At 31.0% G+C, this 27864-nt stretch overlaps 1 protein-coding gene and 3 long non-coding RNA genes across 6 annotated transcripts in view; 2 read left to right on the forward strand and 2 right to left on the reverse strand.

Moving 5' to 3' along the window:
• Positions 1-958: 958 nt before the first annotated feature.
• LOC139905470 (uncharacterized) lies at positions 959-2966 on the reverse strand. The gene is made up of 3 exons (XR_011780242.1): positions 2251-2966; positions 1913-2199; positions 959-1850 (listed from the first exon to the last, which is right to left on the reverse strand). It is a non-coding gene; the product is annotated as an uncharacterized lncRNA (long non-coding RNA).
• Positions 2967-8089: 5123 nt separating this feature from the next.
• Positions 8090-9360, forward strand: LOC121118325 (uncharacterized). 3 transcript variants are annotated; one of them, XR_005864400.2, is made up of 4 exons: positions 8094-8247; positions 8339-8702; positions 8892-9159; positions 9211-9360. It is a non-coding gene; the product is annotated as an uncharacterized lncRNA (long non-coding RNA). The 3 variants fall into 3 exon arrangements; XR_011780460.1 differs by having other exon boundaries at positions 8090-8247; positions 8339-9159; XR_011780461.1 differs by having other exon boundaries at positions 8090-8247; positions 8339-9152.
• Positions 9361-10055: 695 nt separating this feature from the next.
• On the reverse strand, positions 10056-11652 carry LOC139905584 (uncharacterized). Its single transcript, XR_011780462.1, has 3 exons — positions 11442-11652; positions 10757-11351; positions 10056-10696 (listed from the first exon to the last, which is right to left on the reverse strand). It is a non-coding gene; the product is annotated as an uncharacterized lncRNA (long non-coding RNA).
• Positions 11653-17151: 5499 nt separating this feature from the next.
• Positions 17152-27864, forward strand: part of LOC121118452 (neuroendocrine convertase 1) — a 36913-nt gene continuing 26200 nt past the window's right edge. Inside the window, exons 1-3 of the mRNA XM_040713035.2 lie at positions 17152-17378; positions 22957-23170; positions 23230-23334. Of these exons, the coding sequence (XP_040568969.1) occupies positions 22967-23170; positions 23230-23334 (309 nt within the window). The 5' untranslated portion in view covers positions 17152-17378; positions 22957-22966. The remainder of the gene's footprint in view (positions 17379-22956; positions 23171-23229; positions 23335-27864) is intronic.

Consider the following 27864-nt stretch of genomic DNA (forward strand, 5'->3'; position numbering starts at 1 on the left):
TGGTTGTCACAAATCGCATGGTACCCTTGAACTAACCTCAAGATACTCTGTTTGGGAACCACTACCCATTAGCACTTAATATAATCTTATTCGCATATAGTAATGTGAATTCTATCAATTTAATAATTGATATTCAAAGATATTTGACAGAATTGCCGTTAGATCTAATCAAGCACAAATGAAACCATCTGATTTATACACTGCTGTCCTCCACTAACGTTGATAGAGTATTTTGTAAAGGTAGTCAATATTTTAAGGATAGATACCATAGTTTACTAGATGAAAATTTAAAAAAAGCTATTCTGAATTAATCAAGTATTTAATAGTTAAAACATTGGATTTTCATTTTATAGATTTTTTTTATTTTAAATATAATTTTAGAGCTTTAAGTTTTATTTATTCTTGAACCTTATTTCTCTTCATTTTGTGGAATAAATAATGTAGGTGTATAAATTTCAGGGAATTAGTTGCAATTTTAATGAGTTGTTAAATTCAAATACTCATATACGAGCGAAAAAATGAACGCCGCTCATTTTAATTGAGCGGGAGTGTACTCAGGATTTCTTGAGTGGACTAATACTCTGCATTCAGGCATAATGTCACACTTTTGATCCATGTATATAATCCATTAATCCAAATTAAATTAACTATCCCTTGTTTGTCTTCTTGATTATACTTGTTTACATGTTGACCCCACTGGTGTGAGCACCAGTCGCTATTTTAATTACTTGTTATCACTGATAATCACATCAGTATTTATCAGTTGCCTGCTTTATTATGATTTTTGAGGGTATAACAAAAGTATTTATTAGCGAAATGTTTAATAAAGATATACTACGTATAATTGACTTAGGCGTTTTTTATCCGTTACAGTAGATTTGAAAACGTCACATTCAATGAAACTGTAATTCATTATGAACCCTATTCTCAGAATAATAACTAATAAAGCGACAAAGTAAGAGTATTTCAAAATATATTTGAAGTTCCAAGTTTAAAATAGAAGGCTTAAATTAAATATAATCTACATACTAAAAAATAAACCATCATACATTTAAGATAAATATACAAAATTAAAAAATTATAATCATATAACTAATAATAACAATAAATTATAAATACAGAATATTGAAATAATAGATTGATCCAAATAATATTTTCTTGTTCTAACATCGGAGTTCAGTTCAATATGTCATAACTTTAGGTTGCAAAACACAAACCAGACGTGGAGTTTAATCAAAAATATCATCACCCTTTTTTCCTCATGTGCAAGTTGCATATACAATTGTGCACAGGATAGATATATCTCTACCGATGAGATCTTAATAATTATTAATAATAAAGTAAATGTCAAAATCATAAAATAATGTTAGATTTAAATCCATATCTTCTTCCAATCTTAGTACGAACAGCTTTTAGAATCCCACTTTCATTTATTTCATGTTTATCTAAAAAAAAGAAAAGTTAATCCATGCAGTCAAATTTTAAACCTTAATTACTTATCTTAGATATAAAAATAAGACTCCTTTATAACTGATAAGACAATTCAGGCAACCATTCTTGACTTAATGTAGTTTTCTAACATGACATCGTAAAGATTTAGAGCAAAAGCTAATTATGTAGTAATGTCCGGCGATATTACTCCTTATTAAGAGCATCAAAAAAAGATTTCCCCCCGATTATTTATGCTTGATATAACAACATACTATTATCATGAAGGATACACACAATTGCTAATTATAATGCTACGCCCAATACCACTACCCCGTTGTTGTGACCATTTAAGCAGTTGTTTTTGCCTTTTATGAGTTTTCTGAACACCATTTCTTGGAGCTTATGAACCATAGCTAATCCTTAAGTGACAAAAAAGTAATATTTATTGACTATGTAATATTGAAAAACCTAATGATCATACCCAAGTCTTTAAGTGAAGAAACTAGTGTCAGACAAACTAGTTACGAACCATCCAAAGCTACTACCCCCACTGTTGTGACCATTTAAGCAGTTGTTTTTGCCTTTTATGAGTTTTCTGAACACCATTTCTTGGAGCTTATGAACCATAGCTAAGCCTTAAGTGAAGAAACTAGTGTCAGACAAACTAGTTGCGAACCATCCAAAGCTACTACTCCCGTTGTTGTGACCATTTAATCAGTTGTTTTTGCCATTTAATGAGTTGTGTATCATAATTCTTGATATGTTTAGCTAAAATAGAATCATATTTATGGTTAGATTTACAAAAAATTGAATACTTACTGTTAGATGTTACAAAATTCAGAGTTCCATTTCGAAATTAGTAAATATTTTATAATTTTTACTGATAACTTGATCGTAATTTGGTGTAGATGACTCAAGACATGCTGAAAATTATCTCGACTTCACAATTTACAATGGGGGTATTTCTATAAATGCCATCATTACCAACATCATCCATTAATTTAATGATGGTTCCTCGGGAATGGACGTGTTTACCCTTGTATTTCTCCATAAATTTTTTGAACGTAGGATGATTAGCAATAGATAAGGGTATATTACATGTAATAAGCATCTTTGTGAGATCAAAGTTAAAGCCTGACTTGATGTATTCATCGCTAACTTGATTTTTTAGATGAATATCCATGCTCTTGATATGAGATGAGGATGATGAGTGGCATGGAATTATAGACAGGGGACTAAAGGCACATTTATATCGACAAATGCGACAAGTCATCTGTTTCTCATCTGGTAAGTATTTTCCAAATTCCTGGGCCTCCATTTTCATAAATCCAAACAGAACGCGACGTTATTTTAGGCATTTTATTCAGTTCTCTATCGACTATCAGCATCTAATATTATATTAATATTGAATAATATAGGGGGGAATTATAACGTTCTTGATAGATGAAGATGTATAATATTTAATCAATGATGCCATGCACATTTATTCTTTTCTCCTCGCACGCTTTTCTATTCTTGCCAAAATTATCACCCTTAGATATAAAGAATTACTAAAAGGCTAAATACGCATTATCCCGTAATTGACAAGAAGAATTCAGGAAATGGAATAAAAAAATTCTTGTTCACGAAGAAATATGATGAAATGATGTCATCTGTGATACCTCACAAGAGACATCTTGCAAGTACTTTTTCTGCTATACTTTGACTATTTAGATAAAGTGAAATACAGTATTTTGAATGAATAAAGTATTGGTGCCATTACAGGGATACGGGGGCATACCCCATCATATTTTATGTATCCCCTCCCCCACCACGGAAATTTTTAAGTCTTCTAGGAGCCTTGTTTTTAAATTGGCCAAGATGAAAAAAATGGAGAAGACCTTTCCAGTATGTCAATAAGTAGAGGGCATAATTTAAAGAGGGATACAAAGTTCTTGTTAAGTTTGGAGATTAATATAAAGGAGGATCCCACTAAGTGGATGAATCGCCTCGCTAATGACTTATGTGTTTCTCCATCAGGAGGGCTATAAAGCACAACTTGGGATTAGTTTCTTTCACAAGGACCCATGCCACCTTATGACAGAGGGCATGAAAGTCAGTGCTCGAGAAATGCAATAAAATCCTCACATGGAACAATGCAAATGGCTCAATTTGTGAAAATTTTCTCGGACAAGAAGATTTTCACAGTTAATCAATTTCATAACCACCAAAACGACCACTGGATTGCAGAATCATAAGAAGAGGTCCAAGGGGTTTACCAAACCAAATATCTTCTCCAAACAATGGTTCTCGGTGTTGTGGCCTCCGATGGAAAGAAGATGCCTCTATTCTTATTCAAGGCTAGACAGAAAATCGATCAGGAGCCTACTATAATGTGCATAGGTACACCATCTTGCCATGGCTGAAGACCAATTATACGGAGGGTAACTACGTGTGGACTCAGGACGGCACCCCTTTTCACACGTTCGCCAAGTGACAATTATTTTTCAAAGATAAAAACCTCTCCTAAGAAAAGAAATATAATAGAGACCCAAAATTGCTTGTTAACTAGACAATTACTCCCAACTATGGAATTATTATTCAATAATTGTTAGAAATTGTTAAAAACTTAAAAAAAGCTAATTCTAATTCAACCAATCAACTTTCATAACACTGATTAGGAGAAAAGAAGCAGAAGTATCGACAGCTGAAGACTACATATAGTGAGTAGTTTTGTGTTAGTGAGGCAACCCCATGATGTAGGAAAATAATTTAAGCATAGATTGGGGGAGGGAGGAGGGTTTAATAATAAAATTGTATGTTTAGTATTATGAATAGTGATGCTAATAATAAGAATTTATTAGCTCACTATTTATTTTTTTGAGTTGGCAGCCCGCTGGTATCATCATTATTTCATTCCTGAGAAGTGAACTTTCTTTTCTACGATATGCAACGGAAACCATGTCATTGGTTAATTTAAATAGCAGATTAAAGATTTGTGTTTGCACATAAAAGAGTAACCCTGAGCATTTGTTGGGGAGTTATAATTGTAAGTCCTTAGTGAATTCATAGTAAAATTGAGGATATCCATCGATGTAATTCTTGCCTAATGTCCTTTTTTATTTCCTTCTCTCCTCCCTACAGCTGCTTGTAGTTGATCTAAGTACAGCTAGTTGCTCTCTTCCAAAACTTTCTTCAATCGTATCGGTCACTATGTTGATTTTCAGTTTCTTTTTTTTAATATGCCCATAATGCTAACGATATAAACGTATTATACTTCTCAAGATAAGAATATTTTTCTTTCTGATTCATGTTTAAGTGGTAATTTACAATGTATTTTGTGAAATAAATAATTTTCTTTAATTTTTCTATTATTACACATAATACTTTTGTCGACTTAACTATGATGAAAGATCCGGGAAAGAGTTATCAAAAATTATATTTAAAAAGCTGTTAATCACCTAAAAATCAATTTAATGAAACTGGAATGACAAACTCTACTCTGTCGGACAAAAAATATCTAGGAGCCTAGAAAAGTTTTTTAATTAATCAGATACAGAAGAAACCTCACACGTGGGAACTTTTATTTCATGATGCAACCTATCGCCCTAAAAGATAAAGAGGCCCAAATTAATCTTTTAGTTAACCAAATAAGTCAATCATAACAACTGTTATTTATCTCTTATATGGTCCCAGACTATCATTGCCAAATTACTTCTCCACAACTTTTAAAATGAATCGCAAATAATAATACAATATATTATATTGTCATTGATATAAATATATATCTACTAGTCTACAATATAATATTATAGTTGTATGGATGTCACGCCGATAAGCAAGTTTGTCTAAGCATAAAATATTTAAAACGGGTATATCCTATCTACTATAATATAATATTATAGTACGTGTGTGTATGTATGCCACACAGATTAGCAAGTTATACGAACTAAAAAAGGGAATTATTAAGAGAACTATCAAGTTTGTCTTAATATGTATTGACAAAATCTATAATACGGGTAGATCCTAGTATTTCATAATATTACAATCCTATTTTATTCGATGCTGAATTATAATATTGCTTAGTAATATTCCATTAACAGCGTAGCTATAAATTTGTATTCTATATGATAGCCAACATGTGCTCATAGAAATAATAAGATGGCCAATATTTATACACGACAAGGGATCAATAAGAAAATATATTCCTGTCACGGAGCATTAGTAATAAGTTATTACCTCGTTAATTTATGACATTTTTATTATTTATAAAAAAGCCATGACGTATCAAGCGAGACAAAGGAATTGGCAGCTGACAACAAAATACTTAGGTTATTTTTGTGTTAACCATGTTAGGCCGTGCTCAAAAATCGACGATTCTTTGTATAATTGAAGATGACAAGGGCTTTACGGATAATCCCGTAGAGAAAAATGCGTACAAGGAGAAGGGGGGGGTGGGAGCAATGAAAGACTTATGCTATCATTGTATAAAATACTGATGTGACTATCAGCTGCCTGCTTATTTATGATTTTTGAGCGTATAACGAATGTATTTATTAGCAAAATGTTTAATGAAGATATACTACGTATAATTGACATAGACGTTTTTTATCCGTTACAGTAGATTTGAAAAAGTCACACTTCAGGAAATTGTAATTCATTATGAACCATATTCTCAGAATAATAACTAATGAAACGACAAAGTGGAGTATTTCAAAATATTGAAGTTCCAAGTTTAAAAAAGAAGCCTAAAATTAAATATAATCTACATACTAAAAAATAAACCATCATCCATTTATGTTAAATATACAAAATTAAACAATTGGAATCATATTACTAATAACAATAAATTATATATACAGAATATTGAAATAATAGATTGATCCAAATAATATTTCTTGTTTTGACATCGGAATTCAGTTAAATATGGTTGCAAAACACAATCCAGACGTTGAGTTTAATAAAAAAATATCACTACCCCTTTTTTTTCATGTGGAAGTTGATTTATACAATTGTGCACAGGATAGATATATCTCTACCGATGATACCTAAATAATTACTAATAATAAAGTAAATGTCAAAATCATAACATTAGACAATAAATATACTAAAAAAAAATGTTAGAATTAAATCCATCGAAAAGATTTAGAGCAATAGCTAATTATGTATTAATGTCCGGCGATAATACTTCATAATTAGCTTTTGCTCTAAATCTTTACGATGGATTTAATTCTAACTAATTAAGATTTCCCCCCTCGTTATTTATGCTTGTATAACAACATTCTATTATCATGAAGGATACAGACAATTGCTAATTATAATTATTACACCCAATGCAACTAAGCCCGTTGTTGTGACCATTTAAACAGTTGTTTTTGCCTTTTATGAGTTTTCTGAACACCATTTCTTGGAGCTTATGAGCCATAGCTAATCCTTAAGTGACAAAAAAGTAATATTTATTGACTATGTAATATTGAAAAACCTAATGATCCTACCCAAGTCTTTAAGTGAAGAAATTAGTGTCAGACAAACTAGTTGCAAACCATCCAAAGCTACTACCTCCGTTGTTGTGACCATTTAAGCAGTTGTTTTTGCCATTTAATGAGTTGTGTATCATAATTCTTAATATTTTTAGATAAAATAGATATAGTTAGATAAAAAAAAAATGAATACTTACTAATAGATGGAACAATTCAACTTCACAATTTACAATGGGCGTATTTCCATAAATTTTTTGAACGTAGGGTGATTCGTAATGGATAGGGTATATTACATGCAATAGCCATCTTTGTAAGATCCCAGTTAAAGTCTGACTTGATGTATTCATCATTAACTTAATTTTTTTTAGATGAATATCCATGCTCTTGATATGGGATGAGGATAATGAGTGGTGTTTAATTCTAGACGGGGGACTATTTATTTCGACAAATCTGACAAGCCATTTGATTATCGTCCGGTAAGTATTTCCAAATTCCTGGGCCTCCATTTCCAGAAATCCAGACAGAAGGAGACGTTATTTTAGGCATTTGATTCAGTTCTTTATCGACTATCAGTATCTGAATTTATGAAAACCAGTCATAGGGTTGACTGTATGTATATCATACACATATTTTTGATCTAAGAAATAACAATGGAGTCGTATTAATGAACTATTGCAGGCATTTGCATAAAGAACCGAACGTATATACAGGGTGTACTGTATATAGTGATCCCTGATGGTTATCACACACATATTTTTTATTTAAGAAATAACATTGTACTCGTATTTACGAAATATTGCTGGCGTGTGCCTATATTGAAGGATAACTCTTTCTTTTTTAATTGTTATTGCTCTCTTTTACGTATATCATCATTCGTATGCATTTTCAGTATTTTTTGTTAATATCACAATAGAGATTGAAATCCAGTAGAATCGTTGATTTTCCTAGTAAAAATAATGATCGTAATGTGTCCTAGGACAGATTACAATTATGATTTGTACTAGGAGAATCAATAATTCTACTAGTAGAGATTACAATCCTATTCTCTCCTGGGAGAAATTACAATTTTACTGAGGGAGATAGTAGCATTTAATATTTGAAGAGGTGTATTTTCAAAAATATGACGTAAAGTCATACCCTCTATGTTACCGTGATCGACAATTTCATTCCCACTTTGAAGAGGGATATTTAGTGACGCAATACGGTTTATGTTTCTACACTAATTAGTAGTTTTTGTAGGGCTGTAGAGGGAGGATTTGGCACTGTGTAGTCGGCACTGAAGATGAGTGATGGATGGGAGACGGATACGAATATGGTGTTTATGGATTAGAAATCAAGTCGTGATAAATCTTTAATAGTGAGTAGAAATGGAATTCCAATCCGTTGATATTATTTATACCTGAAGAAATACAAGTAAATGCCGTCATTGCTCTTCCTCTTCTTCATAGGCTATTACTACTCGCTCCTACTCCTTTTTATCCATCGACAATCATCAATTTCATCATCCCCTTTTCAATTCCCTTCCTTTTTCACAATTCAAGTCTACGTAAACAATAAGTAATAATTTTAAGCAAATTGCTCGGGCCCCTAACTCCCTTCTCCAGGATAAGTTACTTTTCCCTGCTTCAAACTCAGCTCTAGATTGAATCCTACAAGTTACAACAATCATCATCATTCGTAGGTTCATGCTAGGTCTTGTAATAGGTTTTTAGAATATATATTTCACCTCCTTCACATCCAATCACAACTGTTCAAACTTCAATGCGTAGCTTTCAAAGCATTTTGAAGGAGACACGGAATACTACTACTATGGTCCGTTGCTAAGAATAATTGACATTCATATGCAGTAAATTTCTTTAAGATGCCATGGAGAGGATTGTACTAGAGCTATATAAATAGATCAAGATGTGTACCTCGTCCATGAAAGTCTGCATAAATTTCTGAATATGATATATAACATTAAATAAATCTAAATATTTTATTAACTTATCTCAATCATAGATTGTGTTGTGCTCACTTCGACCCTTAACTTGTGCTTCCCTAACTGTGCCTTGGGGAAACAACTTTGTTCTTTTTTTAGCAACTAACCATCTTGATAATCATATTATTGGGAGAACTTTGGATCATAACGAATGGAAGTAAAAACATTGTTTCAACACCCTTATGAAATAAAACATGATTTTAGTGGTTGATAAATACAAGAAGCCGTTTAATCTGTTGAGTTGAAGATTGAATATGATAAGGAGACCTTCACATTTTGAGGTTTAAGGTTGAAATATCATTTACTAATATAACAATAATTATAATTTTTATTTCACAGTCAAATTCAAACTCAGAAAGTACATGCCTAGGATGGACATTGGACATCGTTAATTATGAAATTATAAGGAACGTCCTTCTGAAATAGCAAATCGAGATAGATTATACTAATTCTTGTTTTTGTAAATATAAATGATAAAAATATACATAAAGGTAAAGAATTTATATAAACTATGTTATTTTAACGTGTTTACTAGGGTATCTCATATTTTGGATGATCTGTTGTGTATAGATGAAAAAAAGATGTTTGAAAAGTTTCAGTCTTCAAAAACCGTTTCTTTGACATATTCTTGAAAATGAAATTAGTCAAATTGAATTTACTATTAGAAAGGGATTGAGATATTTTAATTTTAAAGTTATAATACTGAATTTTAAAAGTTTCATTAAAGTTCCTTCCGCAAGCTGTACAAAAGAATACAATCCTCAATTTCCATTTTGAAGAAAAAACGAATTGTTGCACAAATAACTAGTTCGGATATATGAACGATCACAAACCCTGTACTGACCTCCAAATCGAATCAAGTAAGTATTTGTGTTGGTGCATAATATATATGGATGGGCTGTCAGAAACCCCTTTCTATTTTATAATGCAGTAAATTGTGATATATTCAACCTTCACTTCTACATATTAAAAGAAGCTGTATTAAATCTTTGTAAGTAAATTGCTCAATATAAACAGTTTTATAAAATATAAAACTTGAGCTGTGATTCAGAATCATTGATTGATTCCACTTAATTTTTTTATTCAACTCTCAATATCCAGAAAAAAAGAATGATTCAAAATTATATTTAAAAAACCTGTATTTAATCAATATATAGCCAATTCTTAAAGATTAAATTTGTAAGTATTAGATATAAATTTATTTAATATATACAAAATATACATTTAAAAATATGGTGCATCATTGATTACTACACTACATTATTCATTTATATCAAACTGCATTTAATCCAAATTGGTATTAAGGAATACAAGCTGACTTTAGTTAGGCTCAGTTCAACTTTCCTTAAATGCTAGAACTTCCATATTGCATAAATAAATATATAACATCTTTAACTTGTCCTCTAGTTAATCCAATATTTAAATCAGCGTTTATTTTAGTTAGTAAATGATTTTTAGTTAAGAAAACCTACACAACTGGTCGCCCGGGATGTATTTTTGGATATAATATGGGATTTATGATGTCCAGGGAAGCGGCTGTGGAAGATTTTTTTTCATTCAATAGTTAGAGTAGACTTAAGTGAACGGCTACCTGAATGTACAAAATACGAATAATCTGTAAAGGATTAAGTTCTTTTGATGATTCAGTTCTTTTAGTGTATTAGTTCTAAAGTAAAAACAGTTCAGTTGGTAGATAGGTGACATTGGAATTGTTCGTGTCTGCAAATTAGAGTGCATTCAACATAGCAAGGTAATGAACTACTGCGCAATACACAAATATATGCTTAATCACTTGAATATATTGATTATAACTTAATAAAAAAGTCTAAGTGGATAGAAATATTTGATTGAGGTTAGTGATATATTCTATAAATGGGAAACTTACGGTATAAACGAGCGAATCATTGTCGGTTCTGTATCGGTTCAGTACGTTCACTAAAAAGAGTCGTTCAAAAGAACGAATTGAAATGGTTTATAGTTTATGTGAAAATCATGCCTTCACGGGTTATGACTATATATCGTCCAAAAAAAAGGGCAAATAAGACCACTAAAGCTCCTCCAGAAAAACAAAGAAGCACAGTCAGCTTTTAGCCAGCTTGCACTTGCATCTGAAATCAATACATCCACTATTGCCGCTGTTGAAAAGTTTGTGTGTGAGATGTAAACCAAGAAGTCATCTGTAAAGCAAGTGCGGTTCCAGTTGTTTTTGGATAAATACAAACCAAAGAAAGCTAAGGAAGGAATCCCATGTGTACAAAAGTTGGATGGCAGTTCTTTATCACCATGTTCAAGATCCCTAGTCAAAAGATACGTCGCACTCATTTAGTTGTAAGACGGTGGCTTACTGCAACTAGGTCGACCTATGGAGAATTATCTCTCCAAGTGTATGGAGGGAAGAATGTAAATGTTTGCTACCAGTTGGTGTGGTTTGAGAGCGATTCTTTCCCAAATCATTAGATGTTATTTACACAGTGGCAAACCTATTCCAGGAAAATAGTGCAAAAGGTAAGTTACTATTTAATAATGTTTTAAGTTAGATAAGTAATTTCTGGAGGTCAAACCTTCTGTACCTTATGGGATGAAATCTTCTGTGGTAGACACTCAGACTATAAGGTTTTCCTTGAGTCCAGCATAGACTGGTTATAATAAATCAAAAGTTATTATGATTTTATATCAGATATTTTGATATGATTGAAAATGCATAATTATTTCGTTAATTGTATGAAACCTGAGAATAAGGCTGGTTTTAGCGTGAGCGAGGCCCGAGGAAAAATTTATGTTCTGAACTCTTTTTATTCTTTACTTTTTTTAAAATTTGATTGAAAAAAAAACAAAAAAACGGGCAGCTTTTTCAATAAGATTTTTAGTAATATTTATAAAATGACGTTTTTTAATAGAAAATAATGTCTTATTTTATAATAATACTTAAAAAAAAAGAAAGAATATTTCTTTATTCTTTAAAAAAGGATTAAAAAAGGTCAATCCTTTTTTATATTCTGTTTATAAAATAGAATACCTTTGTGTCTAGCGCAGGCTACAGTCGAGAACAGGGTCTAGACCATATTCCTGGAGTTGGTTGCAAGTTTTGACGTAACCAATGATCGTAGTTTACAATGTCCTTAGACAACAACTACTATTCATAAATATATTAAAGTAAATATTGTTACCCACTCCATCATTAAGTAAACACAAGAATTATTTTACATGAATTTTACGTCATAAAGCACTTTAGTACAAAAAGTAGGAGAGTAAACATTGACACTATCATAATGATGACACTCACTACTCAGAAAAAAGCTGATAATGATAATAACTAAACCTCATTAGTTTTAATAGTTAGCAGAATGCCCATTGGATGAAGCTATGAATGAAATGTATTTCATGCAAAGACATGGTAATGAATACTTAAAGTCATACTGCTATTCTTGCCCTCTTGGCTGGCTTTAGCTGATTGAAATATTTAAACTAATATTTTATGCTACTATATATTCAAATTAATATTTAAGAAATATCTCGTTAACAATCTTTAGACTAATATATAGTCCTCAATACAAAATTTAATCCCTCTGGAAGTTGCCAATTTGAAGTTTGACCAGAGATAAATAGTGTCACGTACAGATGAACAGACGTGTCGTTGTTAGGTTTATTGTATAATAGCAGTGGTGCCCTGCATTGCCCGGAGTTATTAGGCTTGACGAACATATAACTTTTGTTTCATTAATATACATAGAAGATAACTCCCCAAAAATCCTCAGTGTTACTCACCGTTTGTCATGACTCATGAGCACACTCACACACAGTGGCTGAATACAGAGATTATAGATGTTCTGTTCTCATCTATGAGGGAAAAATAATAACAACTTGAAAAAAAATGAAATTATTACTTTAGAGTGCTACCTGGTTGAGCCTTAGCTACACACGTTTGATGCTACGTACAAGGGAGGTTCATTAATATAACTACATTGTTATTTCTTAGATCAAAAATATGTATATGAAGATGATATACATAAGAAAGCTTGATTTACAGTTCCCCTCTGTACACGTTGGATGTTGTATACAAAGCCCATGTGATATTTTATTAAAAGGAATACATTCTTATTTCCTAGATCAAAAATATGTGTAAGATAAATTTCCCTTCAACCATAATACATTCATAAATATAGACAAACTTAGCTTCTCTTAATATAGATTACAATCAGTTTGTAATTATACAATTAGTACCGACTATGGACTGAGTATTCAATAATTATAGGGAATTACTCACAACTTAACCAGAGTCTATTCAAATTCGATTAATTAACATTTGGAGCGCTGATTAGGGGAATACGCAGATAAATCGCCAGCTGACAGCAAAGTACAAAATACATTCTTAAGTTTTTGAGATTTGTCTGTGATGGAGAAACTAAGATTCGGTTTTACATGATAGATTTATACATATTATATCAAAACTGAGGTATTTTTAAATGAACAATTTATGTACATATCTTACATGAATAAATGAATAGTATATAGGTATATGTTGTGAATAAATTACGATTTATGACAGATTTTATGTTATATAATCCGATTTTACAATTTTTACGTCTCAGTCATTTTAATAACCCACTATTAATTGATGCTATCATTTTATTTTAATCTATTAAAAAATAATGTCTATATAAGTTTAATAGAAAAATAAAAATGCAGGCATTTCAATATTATAAAGGAGCACATACTAATTATCAATTGATAATATTAATTAAAATAATAAAAAAATACGATATTGATATAGTTGTCACACCTAAAGATAACTTACTTTTTCCAAAAAGAATTAAAACAAGTTTTATTAATCAAAAAAAGGTTCATTTTTTTTTTGCATAATAATAGTACACATTTAAAGTTTTGTTTTACACAGTTTTGAAAATCATATCAAATCCCCCATTGTCCAATGTACATACCCTAAATAAACGTGAACTTAAGTATTTTAATACCCGCTGATTTTTTAATTTTTTTTATCTCTCTTCAAATAATTGTTCATTTAGAGGTTTTAGAGAAATAGTTATTTGCTACAAAAAGATGACAAATTTAATTAATAACATATCTTTTTAACGTTCTGGAAGATTACTTGATTAAATAAATAGTTATTGACGATTTTGGAAAGGTGATAAGAATGTGGGGGTTCCCTGAATAAATCCAGTTTCAATTACTGGATTTAAGCCAATTATACCAATTTATAATCCTTGGATGACAAAAAATCGATCCAGTTCCATTATTTGTAGAGTTATTTGAGTTCATAATTTTTTTTCAAACTTCAAATTATCAAAATGTATAAATATAAAAATATAGGTTTTGTATATAAGAAATTAAAGTAATTAACCGAGTTTCATAAATTGCATTAAGTTAAATTTTATAAAACATTATATTAATCCATTTTTTGTTAATATTTATTTTCGACGGCAAACGCACGTTTCTCACTATTCAAACGCATTATAACAATTGACTGTATTAAAAAAACACTTTGGAATCTCACCCCTATCATGAAACCACGCGCACCCTACAATTACTTCTACGGCCTAATTGCCATGCATTATAAACAAGGTAAATATTACGCCACACACTGTAATTGGAATATCCATGGAATGTTCAATTATTGTATTGTACTCACCAAAATTAATTTAAATTCTTAATATCATTTTTGTTGCAACCTGTAATCAACAAGGTTGTTCCCTTATCAGTCTAGCGGTTCTAGATGTATCGGTTTTTGAATTGATCGAACTGGAACCGACAAAGTCTAAATGAAACGTGAACAAAGACTGCACTATATTGCATATCGGTTCTTGTGCTTTTGTATAATATATAAAGAAAGTAAAATATATACTCGTATTTTAATTTCTTAATTAGCTTTAATCAATAAGTCAATTTTCTGAGTTTATTTTTGTGCAACTGAGGCCTTGTCCAATGTTTTTAGGGTGATATAGTCATTTCTGAGTTCCAAATAGCTAAGGGCTTCTTATAGATCTGGAAAGTGATTTTAGACATCGGACGATGTAAATAAAAAAAGGGAATGGGTGGGGCTGATTATGGATCCAGGTCTGCTACTAAGCTTTTTTGGGCCCCTATAATACAGGTGTGCGCGTCTAAAACTGAACACTCCTTTAAATTTTACGCCATGCATATATTCGTGATTTTATTGAGTCGAAACCGGTTTATACTTCGAGGCAAAGGTTCTTGACTAGTTATAAACAAAACTCCAGCAATATCTAATATGGAGAGACGTCGAGTCGCAATTTTGGAACTTTCTGTGCGGGGAAAAACTCCCTCTGAAATTGCCAGGGTTCTGAACTGCAGCCACACCACCGCTTATAGCGTGGTAGCCAAAGGGACTCCTGAGGCGACCACAAGATCTAAGTCAAGGCTTCGAAGGTCGGACGAAATGGTTGCTGCTGTGAAAAAGTCTGTCGAGGACAAGAGAGGCAAGGTACCTTCAGCAGCCTTCCAGGAAGTTCAACGTCAGCAGAAGGACCATGGACCGGCTAGTTAAGAAAGATCTTGGCCTTAAGGTCTACAAGTGAACCCCTCGTCAATCCCTCAAGCCTGTAGACAAGGAAAAACGCCTTGCAAGGTCGAAGATTCTTCTGAACAAGCTTAAGAAAAAGTCAGCCGATATTGTCGCTTTGTTCAGTGATAAGACGCCCATCAGCCAAGGCGAGATGTTGGCCAACGACACCGGATTTTATCTGGCGGAGTCTCTCGGAGCCAGGGATAATGACATGGTGCATGTGGGTAAGGAACGGCACTTTGCCAACCTCCAGGTCCTGACTGTTGTTGCGTCCAATTGTCAGAAATGTGATCTCATCTTTTTGGAGGACCGTGAGAGGCTCAACTCTGAGATGTACTGCCAATACTTGAAGGAAAAAGTGCTCCCTTGGGCCAGGGCTACTTACGGGGACAGGTGGCGGTGGCAGTAGAACGGTGCCAGCTGCCACACTAGCAACTTTACCCAAGAGTTCCTTCAGATCAAGACTCCAGCCTTCTTCCATCGGAATTCTTGGTCGCCTCACTTACTTGATTGTTCGCCGCTTGACTTTGCAGTGTTTGGGCGTTTAAAGGGGATGCTGTCGGGAGTCCAATACAAGGACCAGCTGAAGTCTGCCCTCAAGAATGCCTGAGCCAACCTCGTCCAGAGCTTCATCGCCAAGTCATACAGCAAGTTCCGGTCCAGGCTGGAGTTGGTAGTGGAGAACATGGGCAGCCATATTGAATAGACATTTGTCTAAGACTCTCATCTTTCATGTTAAATAAATTAATTCGGCGACCACTTTGAAAATTACAGAATTATTTAACTATTTTTAAAAATTTCAGAGTGTTCAGTTTTAGACGCGCACACATGTATAGTAACTATAATTTTTTTAAGACAGGGTATCCTAAAATTTACTAAGCTAAGGCACACTACACTAATACATTTTTGGCTGAGACCCTTTTATACAAAAAATGTGTACTATGTATATGTAGACTGAAAGCAATCATCAATTCTTCATCTACCCTGCGCCCTACTTAAAACCATTGTCTTAGAAACCTGGAACTTGGGGCACTACGCACTCTGTGTATAAGATAGCTGCGGCCCTGTTTTTATCTAATATCGCTTCCTGGGACATAATTTTTTAGCGACGACCTTGTTTTAAGTGCCTGTTACCAAAATGAGCCAGTATAAAAAAAACCAAGACCGATAAAACTGAACCGAGACTGAGACCGAAACATTTTAAATAAAAGTACCGAGGCTATGACCGATAGAACTACTCAACTTGAAGCAGGCAAAACCTTGGTAATCGACATATATAACGTTTGACCTTAAAAAGAACAAATTAAGTAGCATTGGAGGGCTAATGCCTCCTCTCATCCCTTCCTATTCCAATGACCCTGCATCTCAATAACAAAAATTTCTAAAGATAGTTACAAATAATTAGGAAGGACATTTATGAATTAAGAATTGCATTAATGAATTTGTGCCCCAGAAAATTACTGTCAATTTATTTAAATACAAGTTACAACTTATACACGACATATTCAATTTTTAGAAAGAAAATCCATTTTTTCTTGTCTTCAACACAATCAAATCAAAATTTATTTTTATTATGTACATAGTAGAAACATTCAACTTGCCATATCGATGGTAAGAGGATCCTTCAGATTATAGTTATCTAATATACTTTACATATACCTATATTTATGAATGTACAATGTATATATACACAAGTGTTTTGTAAATATCTACTCCTGTTCTATGTGTGTCTTTTAAGTTTTGTACGTATGTTTGTACCTACATAAATATATTAGGTAGGTAGTCAGAGGAGATAAAGAAAAGGTGAAACATATCTAGTACCTAGTTAGTCAGTTGTAGGATAAATATTATCATTCTTGTCTCACATACACTCACTCACAAATCTACTTTCTGAAAGCATAAACAACCACTTTCTTCCAAGAGGCTTTCACTTTTCTTGGGATATTGAATAATTCATAAAAATAAATGGGTGAGTATTTTTTTTTTGGATTCCATTAACCCCAAAGCAAATGAAATAGTATATAATTATTCACAATTAAATAAAAGATAATAGTTTATATTTTGTGTTGTGTCAGTCTTTATTTAGAACTGAAGACTGCAGTCCTGTCCAGTTCAGTCCTGCATATCAGACCCAAAAACTAATAAAGTTCAGTTTTGGATGATGTCACTCAATTTTAATTATCCTTTTTTTAAAATCAGTTTTAAAACCGAGACCGCCTAATATTTATTATCCGTCTTGGTTAAATAAATTTGCGAGTTATCTTTTATAAAAAAGGGTAATAAAAATGTTGAAACGAAACCCCATATATTGGACCAACATTTAAAAAAAAAATCTTCTTCTACACTTATTTTATATCCTACTAAATAATCAAAGCAAAAGAAAGGGTATGAGGGAGCTCCCCACACCTTTAGTTTGAACCAATTGCTGAAACAATACTACAAGTGTAAATTTTAAACATGATTATTTAAATTAGAGAACTAAGACTGGGATCGATAGAACCCTTGAACTTGAACCGGGTACATCCTTGACTAAGAGTAATATTCCTAGTATTTATAAAATAATTTTTAATACAAAAGTATGTGGGGGAAGACTGGAGAGAGCTGAAATACTTTTTAACTTAATTACTCGGTGATGATTTCTATCAGACTGTAACTGTTTATGATTCACTTTTTACTAGCCCAAGTTAAGTCTAAATTATTTTAGCTTGAATTGTGTCTTCTTTCTCTAAGATTGCAAGTGATGTCTGAAGTCGCTGTTTAATAAGTATGGCTCGAGTCTGTCAGCTCTGAATTAGACTTACCAAATTAAGAGGCGTTTGCATGATTTGTTTTTTTTTGGGAGTGGCTTAATTTTTGATCTGGCCCTAAACCTGTTATTTGAATTTTTTCCCCGAAAAGCGATAATTTTTTTGGTAATAACGGTAACAATTCCTCAATTTGGACGCCCTTGAAATTTATATACAATCTATTTAAAGTACGCCAAATAGAAAGCACTAGTTTTGTAGTTTATATTGGAGTTTTAAAATACATTAATTTTTAATCTTATATTTAGTGTATTTTACAAACAAATAAATGGAATCTAAAGGATTAAGTTAATCAAAAAAGAATTGAAAAATAATCAAATAAACTTTTTGTTTATAATAATTCAATAAAATACCTGTTGTAACCTATATTTAATCTAATTGTACAAATTACCAACAATTGAGATGAATAACTCAAAATGAAGAATTTAAAGTACTTGTGATGAAGATATTGCAATGATTGAATATTAAATGTATGATTGATATATTAATGATGCAATTTTTGACTATTTTTTATTTTACAGTTATTTTATCTGTAAATACATAAATAAATAAATAAGTAATTTTAATGCATTAAAATGAAATTCTAGCATCAATTTATAGTTGGTGATTAAAATGACCAATGTTGAAATTGAAAAAAGTGATATAAGACGTACAACTTGTAAAACATCACCACTTCTAGTCAGCATATATATAAAAGTTATATTTTATTTAATATAAAATTGAATAAAATTAATACTTTTGTATAAATAGTCTATCACAATATCACACTTTGATCTCATAGTTATTTACTACGCACACCTTTTCTAAATCTGTTACTATTATTATTTTATCATTGAGGAGAACATCAAAGTATTGAGTAGTTCAGCGTGAGTGGGGTCATGATACCACTGACGATTACTTGGGAAGTTATCTTCCATATTTATTATGGCAAAGTTTGTCTAATAAATCTGAGCAATGCTGGATACTACTGTTAGTATTTATATATATGTTGTGGTCGAGTTGCAACGTCTGTACAAGTTGCAACTTGTATAAACAAGTTGGAATTTCTTCGTCTTAAAATTCATTATTTAATTGCAACTTGAGCATTCTAATTAACAACTGTACACGGATACTATTTTATTATTTTGATCTATTAAAATTACAGGGTTATTATGTATTCATGAGTAATATAACAGGGGATTTGAACTTTATAATGTGCCTTATAATACTGATATTTTAGTAATTTCTAATGATATAGTCAAAAACTACACCATCAATATATGGATCATCCATGGAATATTCAATTATTGCATAATCCTCCTCCCAAGTACAGTAAATCTTTTATTTAAAATTATCCATCTCATTTTTTGATTGCAACTTGTACAATTTGCTTGTACAAGTTGTAACTTGTAATAAATTGCAACTCGTACACAACATATATATTAAAAATAAATTAAAAAAAGACTCATTTTTAATTAATTATTCTTAATATATAAAACTTGTTGAATTAACTGTATTTTGAGGAAATCCGCTATTGACATTTTTTCATATTTATACACCCATATACATTTATGTATATTTACAATTATGGATTCCCAAAAACCCCAAATCTTTTTGTTTTTTACTTTTGGGAAAATTCCTTATAAATTATTTTTTCCGAGAATTCCCGATATATTAAAAATGAGCTATTTTAATGTATCTATTTAATAAAATAAAGTTTGTCTTTCTGTCTGTATATATGACAACAAGTTCCCGAGTGCACTACATATAGTTCTCCATCAAGTATATAATACTACATATTTTGATCTAAGAAATAACAATGCAGTTGTATTATTGAAATATTGCAGGCGTGCGAGTATAGCATCCAAAGTGTATACAGGGTGCACTATATATAGTGCTCCCTGATGTAAATCATACTAATATTTTTAATATAAGAAATAATAATGTAATCGTATTAATGAAATATTGCAGGCGTGTGCAGTCATAACAAGAGCACTGTTTCTGTTTGTTTTTGTTATTGCTCTCTTATGTTCCAATAATTCATGTGCATATATGTTAACATTCGAATAAAATATAAACGCTTGTATCTTAAAATGAATTTTGTTTGTTTTTATTAGTGAGCACTCTTTCAAAATGAAGTACTCATCATTCATTTCAACGTACTATTTTTTTTTCTCAAGCTCTTATTATTTCATTATTGAGGAGGGAAAACGTCTTATGAATTGATATATATTATTGTATTGAGTAGTTACTTGTGAGTGTGCTCATGGAAAATGGAGAGCAACATTGAGGATTTATTGAGGAGTTAAGTTCTATATTTTGAAAAAAAAGTTTTTAGTTGGCCCCTAATTACTTCGGGCAATGCCGTCACTACCGCTAGTTTGTAACATTACCCTAATAGAAACAACAAATACTCTTAGAATTAAGGGCTTATTGAAATCCATTCCACTTACATTTGCAGAAATAGATATGGTTATTTTGGCAGTTGGTGTGTTTTTCTCGAAACTGAAAATTTGGTTAAGCTTTAAAAGGTTGATGGTTTAACTTTAAGGCTTTTACTGTTCTATTTACATAAGTCTAAATTGGGCCTAGTATGATCTATAATTATTGATTTTGCAACACTTGACAGCAAAATAAATATATTTTGTATTATTAAAAATAATACTTTATTCACAATGATTTAGATTTATTATGTATTCGTGAATATTATTTATATATATAAAAATGAAAACCAATGAACCATGCTATCAACATTATACATTATTTAATTTCTTGATATAAAAACAGATTTTTGGTAAGATAATAATAATTCCCAAATAATCCCGAGATAACACTCAAATTTTGCGAAAATCCTGGCGTAACAAATGCTGTCTCAAATTTACAACCCTTTGTGTACATAGAACACAAAAACAAAAAATCCAAAGAACAATAAATTAAACTCATGTTTCTCGAATCAGAAATATTTGAAATTCCAAGTAAGTAGATGATATCTACTTACACATTAACAAATGAATACTCTCAACGTATACGCAGTACATATGTAGTTGTACATACCATTGAAATAATTATTACTAAAAGGAATTAAAATATTTTTATATAATAAAAAAATTTCTTCACATGAATGGTAAATATATATTCATGGATTACATGTATATTTAGAAAGATATAGATTCACGACGACTATTTCTTAATCTTTTGCGCAAAAGCATAGATTGTACATAAAGATATTTAAGGCAGTAATATAAAAATTATGTAATAACAATAGAAAATACAGTGACTGCCCATGTTACGAGCTCAATTTGTTTATTAGGAAACGTGTAGCACTAGATTCAAAATCCACAATACTCTGTACAGTACGGGTTGTTGGTTCTGGTAATATACCTGACATTTCTTTAAAAAAAAATTGCGTGTCTCGCTCCGGTTTTACTTGAGTGGGGCTTGGGGCAAAGATAATGTGTGGAGTCACTTTCTTTCCTTTTTTAAAATTTGAATTTTGTTTTTTAAGAAAATAAATTTATAGTCCTATTTATTTAAATTTTTTAATTTGATTTCAAGTGACCTATTTATTCTTATCGAAATGATTGATTAGTTTAGGAAAAGTTTACACTTTTCTTGGCTTTTATAATTATAATCCAGTCTGGGCCAAAATAAATGACCCCACACACCCCTGAAAATTGGCCCTGTTATTGATGAAGATCTAATTCATTTTGTATGTTGATTTTATTATTAAAAGGATCATGAAATGAAAAGACCATATACTATAGTGGAAAAAGGACTTAATGTAGAGTTGCTGTATTCTTAATCAGAAATTCAAATATAATTATTGAAGACAGGGGCCCATAAATGTTTGTGTACAACACTACATATAAATGCATTTTCTCCTGCGTTTGCAAGAGGGATGCCTAAAAAATGACTTAATCAACATATTGGGTGTCAAGTGTTTGTCGTGATTTGGGTAATTTTTAATAGAGTTGATAAAAATAATGTTATTTGTAAATAGTTTAATGAAAATTAGAAACAAAATTGAAGCAATGAATGCACATAAATGACTTTATTATGAGCAAAGATGTAATAAATGCTAATGGCTTACTTTAATGAGGAATTCTTAGTCCATCGGGACTTGCACCAATTAAAAAATAATAATTTGGAAAAGTAAGGTAATCTCCCTGTATTTTGTTAGTTTTTTTTTCTCATCCTCAAAATATCTCTTACAAGTAACATAATAGCTAATTAAATTAAATATGAAAAAAAAAGTGGCAAATTTAATATAATTGTGACTGAACCATTAAAATACTCAGGGGTTTGAGTAGGATTTATGTTTGAAAGGAGAAAGGAGCGTTTAATTTAATAGTTTAGTTTTTTTTTTTATAGAGGTGATATTTTTCTGTATTGTTTTTTTAGAGAAAAAATTTAGATTACGTCTATTTTTGTTTTATTACAAAATTTGGTCATTTTTGAACGAATCACATAATTGACAACACTAATAACATTAAATAGTGTAAAAAATAAATTTGTCAGATATTTAGATCTTGAGATATTGAAGATTTTTCAAATTCTCCGGTTTTTTGGAATACCAATTTTATCTTTTTACTGGGCTGAGTGAAAAGTTCATTCTTGTATATATTCAAGAGGAGCTAGGAAAGAAAACAATAAACATAATTTAATCACTAATACATCGATTTGCAATGCACCCATATTCATTAAATTTTTTGACAAAAACGTCTTTTATTTTCAAAAAATATATTTAAACCTTGTTTTTTCTAGGGTTGAAACTATGAGACATTACTTCTTTTTTATCACAGTTTTGGTTCGTTGCTGTGAGTCCACTATTTCTTTAGACGAAATAGAAAGTGCATTATTGCATGATGGGATAGATGATAACCATGGATTTTCGAACGAATGGATTGTTCAAATTAACGGATATCCCTCTGATGCAGATACACTTGCTTTCAACCAGGGCTATGAAAACATTGGACCTGTGAGTATTACGAATATAACATTAAAAAATTCTTATTTATTCAATTTTTGATGTTTTAGATTGAAGGATTCGATGGTTATTACTTAATGCGTAAAACAAATCATCCAATCTTAGTTAGAAATCGAAGCTTGGACCTATCACGCCGATTAGAAGCCCATGTGCAAGTAAGTTGAAAATTCTACATATTAATATTCATGGGAAAAATGAAAGCAAATTTTACCTTATCAAATTAAAATTTGATGAAATTATATAGATTTAGATATTTACCTGCACACTCAAAGTTCCACATAAATGGAGTTATTTATGTTTCTGCAATTTTTTCTGAAACTGTAAAGTACGTCAATTCTCAGATCAATCAGTTTAGTAGTTTCATAGATATGTACGCCTAAAGTTAGGGAAATAAAATATATTTTCCTCACAAAATGGCGCCGAAATTTGATTAGACCCTCACTTCAACATAAATAGCTCATTCATTTTATATTCAATTATGTTCAAAATTCGTTCATAGATTTAATTAAGCATAATAAATCAAAATATGTAAATTTTATGTCTATAATATGAATTCATGCAGATATAAACCTTCAAAAAATAGCTTGCAATAATTTAAAACACATGTTTTTAAGGGCAATTTAATACATATAGCAGAATTAGTCAATTCTGAGATATGCGGTTAACTTTTGTGCTCGTTGTGGCATGGAATGACTTCGTTATAGCATAATAAAAAAAGTTTGACTTCCTGCAGAAACCTATCATCTAAACACGCAGCTGTAAATCTATAAAAAAATCTTATTATTCCAAAAAGTAACTTTCGAGACCCCTAGATCCATGATTTCTCAAAATTTTGTGTTTAGACATAATAATCTTAATGTGAACAAAATATACAATTAAATTTGTAAATAAAAACTATATCCCGTTGCGTGTAACAAAGTAATTGAAATATCATTTGGCTTATTCTAGAAGAATGTGATTATTTACTTTTTCTTATTCGCTGTTCCTGAAATAAGAAAACAACAATATCTTTAATAGATATGGTAGGGAACAATCTAAAGAATCCCAGTCATGTTTATGAGTATAGCTGTAAGAAATATGGGATTGGACGAGTGCTAGACTTTTTGTTGTTGCAACTTCAAGAGTATTTCATATTTTCCAAAGGTGTTATCATTTTTATTCTTTAAAAGAGAACAAAAAAGTTATAAAGTAATCGCTAGTGCATAAAAGACGGAGAGTATCACTTAGGATTTGTTACCGAGTTACAAATGTAAGTAAGTCCTTGTTGTTGGGAGAGTAAAAATTGAGGATCCCAATAGGGATAATTCCTGCCTGAGTGGCCTTTATATTTATTTCCTTCATCTCATACTCTTATAGCTACACATAGATAATCTAATGAAATATTATGACAGCTAAGCTGCTCTTTTACCAATTAAACATTATTCAAATTGTCAGGGTGAACATTTTCATTTCTTTTTTTAACATACATACCTACAGATCATAATTTTCCCAGCTATAGTTATAAGTAGTGTCAGGAAATTATGTGCTGCCAATGTGTAAAATATAATGAAAGGATACAAAATAATATAATGAATACAAATTTTATGTTACATAGATATGACTAATGATATAAATCCGGTATGTTTTTAGCTGGTCTGTTGATTTGTAATTGGTAGTTTATAGAATGAAGTTTCTTTTCCGTAGGAGTTGTCATTATCATTTAATTCCTGAGTAATGAACATCCTTTTCTAAATAGATTCAATTATATTCAAAACCTATTTGAACGTTCGTGTGTACTCATAAAAGACGGAGTGTAAGCCTGAGGATTTGTAGCAGAGTTATAATTGTAAGATCTTGTTGGACTCAGAGTATAATTGGGCTTCGACATAGGAGTAATTATAGCAAATGATCTATTTTATATCCTTCTCTCCTTCCTCTCTTGTCACAGCTGATTGTAGCTGAACTAATGAAACGTTATGACCATTATTCTTTCTCTCCTTCAAAAAATTATGCAAATTGTTAGGTTTGCCATGTTGATTTTCGGTATCTTTTTTATACATGCCCATTTTATACTGGAATTTCTTCAATGGATATGACGTTCTTTTGCCTCTTTATTTTTATACCTACCGGTAGTGCAAATGATTTAAACCTCTTGAGTGACAGAATAATACAGATTGCCACCTGAGATTTTATTATTACTTACATGCACTGGGAGAATGTTTTTATTTACGTCTCTGTATACAATACATTTGTAAAATGTTATAGTGTTCATACATAAATACAATATTTCCTACAATATAATTTACTGTTCAACAATATATATTATTTTATTGTTAATTAAAAAAGTTTTGACTAATTGAGTATATTGTAATACAATGGTAGCAGTATGTAGTTGTGGTTGACATCCATTTGGCTTTCTTAAAAAAAAGCAATGAGACGCCATTTTTTTAATGGTCTTTTAATTGGTCAGATGGACTTAAACTGATTAATTATAAATAAACATTATAGTATTTCATTTACTCCATCTGACCTAGAATCTTCTTTGAAGTCCATTTACATAAAGTATACTTCCTTCTCTAGAAACAACCTGGGTGCGAACCAACGCAAACTGAATTCAAGAGAATAACTTTTTCTTAGCGCCTTGTCCATTGAGCTACGTCGTTCCATAGACACAATTTTGATTTCTTCCGTCCTCCTCAAATTATTTCATTTATCTTTTTATATCACTGGGCATTGCATTACACCATAAGAAAAAAAATTACCTTCTTTTTTTATTTTTCATTAAAAAACTTTACACTTCCATCCTTACTAGTGATGAGTGTAGAGCGTGAGAAGAAGGTGGGAGCGATACTTATGATTAGAGTTGTATAAAATATGAACTGTTGGTATGTAGAAATAAAAGAATGCGAAAAAATTCCATAGTTGTAATTGGAAGAATGTAAGGCAGAAGATAAACTTTTCTATCATGAGGCTCTATTAAATTAATGCCAAGAAGCTATAAGAGATATCAATTTGTATGTTTTCCCCCCTTTTTCAGTCTTTAATGCTTAAATTCAAATTAGCTCTTATAAGTTACTTGTAAGCTCAACAATTATTTAATAATAGTTCCACAGAATTGATTAACTGTTTCTTTTTGAAGAAAAGGTTGCAAAATACAATATAGGTCACGAAGTGATATAGATAGTTAAATTCAGCCTTTGACTCATTTTTGTTTGTTTAAACAAATGACGTCATTACGTATATACAAGGATGACTCAATTTTGCACATACTTATATCTTCATGTTGAGTAAGACCTTGTCCCCGAATCAACAATATCAATGTTGCTTTTTTTAATGCATTCTAGATCACAAGGACTTTGGAAAGCAAGCGTTAAAATCAGATTTATATAAAATAAAATTTCAGGGAATATTTCTAGGGAAGCCCAATAGTCTTTGGGATATTTCTAAGCGATTTAACCAAACCAGTAAGTTCTTGTTTTGGGAATTATGTTTTTCAATACAATAATTGATAATTATGTTTAGATTGAATTATATTTCGATTTTTATGTATACAAAAATATATTTTTATTTTATTTTTAATTTATGTCAACGCTCTGAAACGCAGGGCTCGATCACTTGTTTCTAATGTCCTCCCTCCAAGATTTATACATTCGTCTAATAACAATGGAGAAGGAGACCCTAAAGCTAAAAAAAATGCGAAACAACGATTACATGATCAATTTTTTCTACAAATTTAGTGGGGGACAATTTATATTAATCAATGGTACCTTCAGCACTCTGTTGAGAGTGCTAATAATTAATATTTGACTAACTAACTATCCAACTTCCATGAACTCATCCTTTTGACTATTTTAAAGGTAAATTATATGAACAACGGTTTTCATTACAAGTGGTAATTATAAAAAAAAAAAAAAAAACGTCGTCTGCAATAGTTAAGTGCTTAACTACAAGGTCTATACACCACTAGCTTTTTTATCCACTCTCCACCTCGACTGCTAAAAGGGAAAGTAAAAAACACACACATAGTAGCTAGTCTTCTGTATTATTCTTTTTGCAAACTTTTAATTATTATTTAGATAAAGTTATTATCTATTATCTACACTGAATTGATGATCTTATCAATGGTGAGGTATGAAATGAGAAAAATGCTAAACGAAGGTCCTTGATTCATAAACATAAATATAAAAATACAAATTGTATCTGATAACTTTTTTGAGTTCATACTAAAGTCAGCTGCTTTAAATCACACAATAGTCAACTTATAAAAATTGATGAAAACAGCTGAAGGAATATATATTCCATCATTGTTTATTTAAAAAAGTGAGCCGTAATACAGACTAAAGTAGCGATTCTCAACAGGCATTCCACAAATCATAGGGCTTGCAAATTTTTTTTAAAAACAATAAGCAAATAAAAAATAAGCTTTACTCGCTAACGGTTCTTCTATAATTTCGTTAGATGGTAGAATGAGCTAACCCATTCTATTAAGAAAGAGCTGTAGATAAGGATGTCCAGTCGCCCCCTTGCTATTTTTATCTGCCATCGATGAACTAACAAGGACCATTACGAAAAAAGTATTTGGGATTTGGTGTCTCTTTTGTGGGACTCCGCATCTAATTGACCTATATGCTGATGATGTAACGTTAATGATTGAAACCAATTCGGAAATTCAACTTCGGTATAGGATCAAAGTTCTATTGACTTTT

This window comes from Lepeophtheirus salmonis, chromosome 5, assembly GCF_016086655.4.
Source record: "Lepeophtheirus salmonis chromosome 5, UVic_Lsal_1.4, whole genome shotgun sequence".
In the NCBI taxonomy this organism is placed as follows: Eukaryota; Metazoa; Arthropoda; class Copepoda; order Siphonostomatoida; family Caligidae; genus Lepeophtheirus; species Lepeophtheirus salmonis.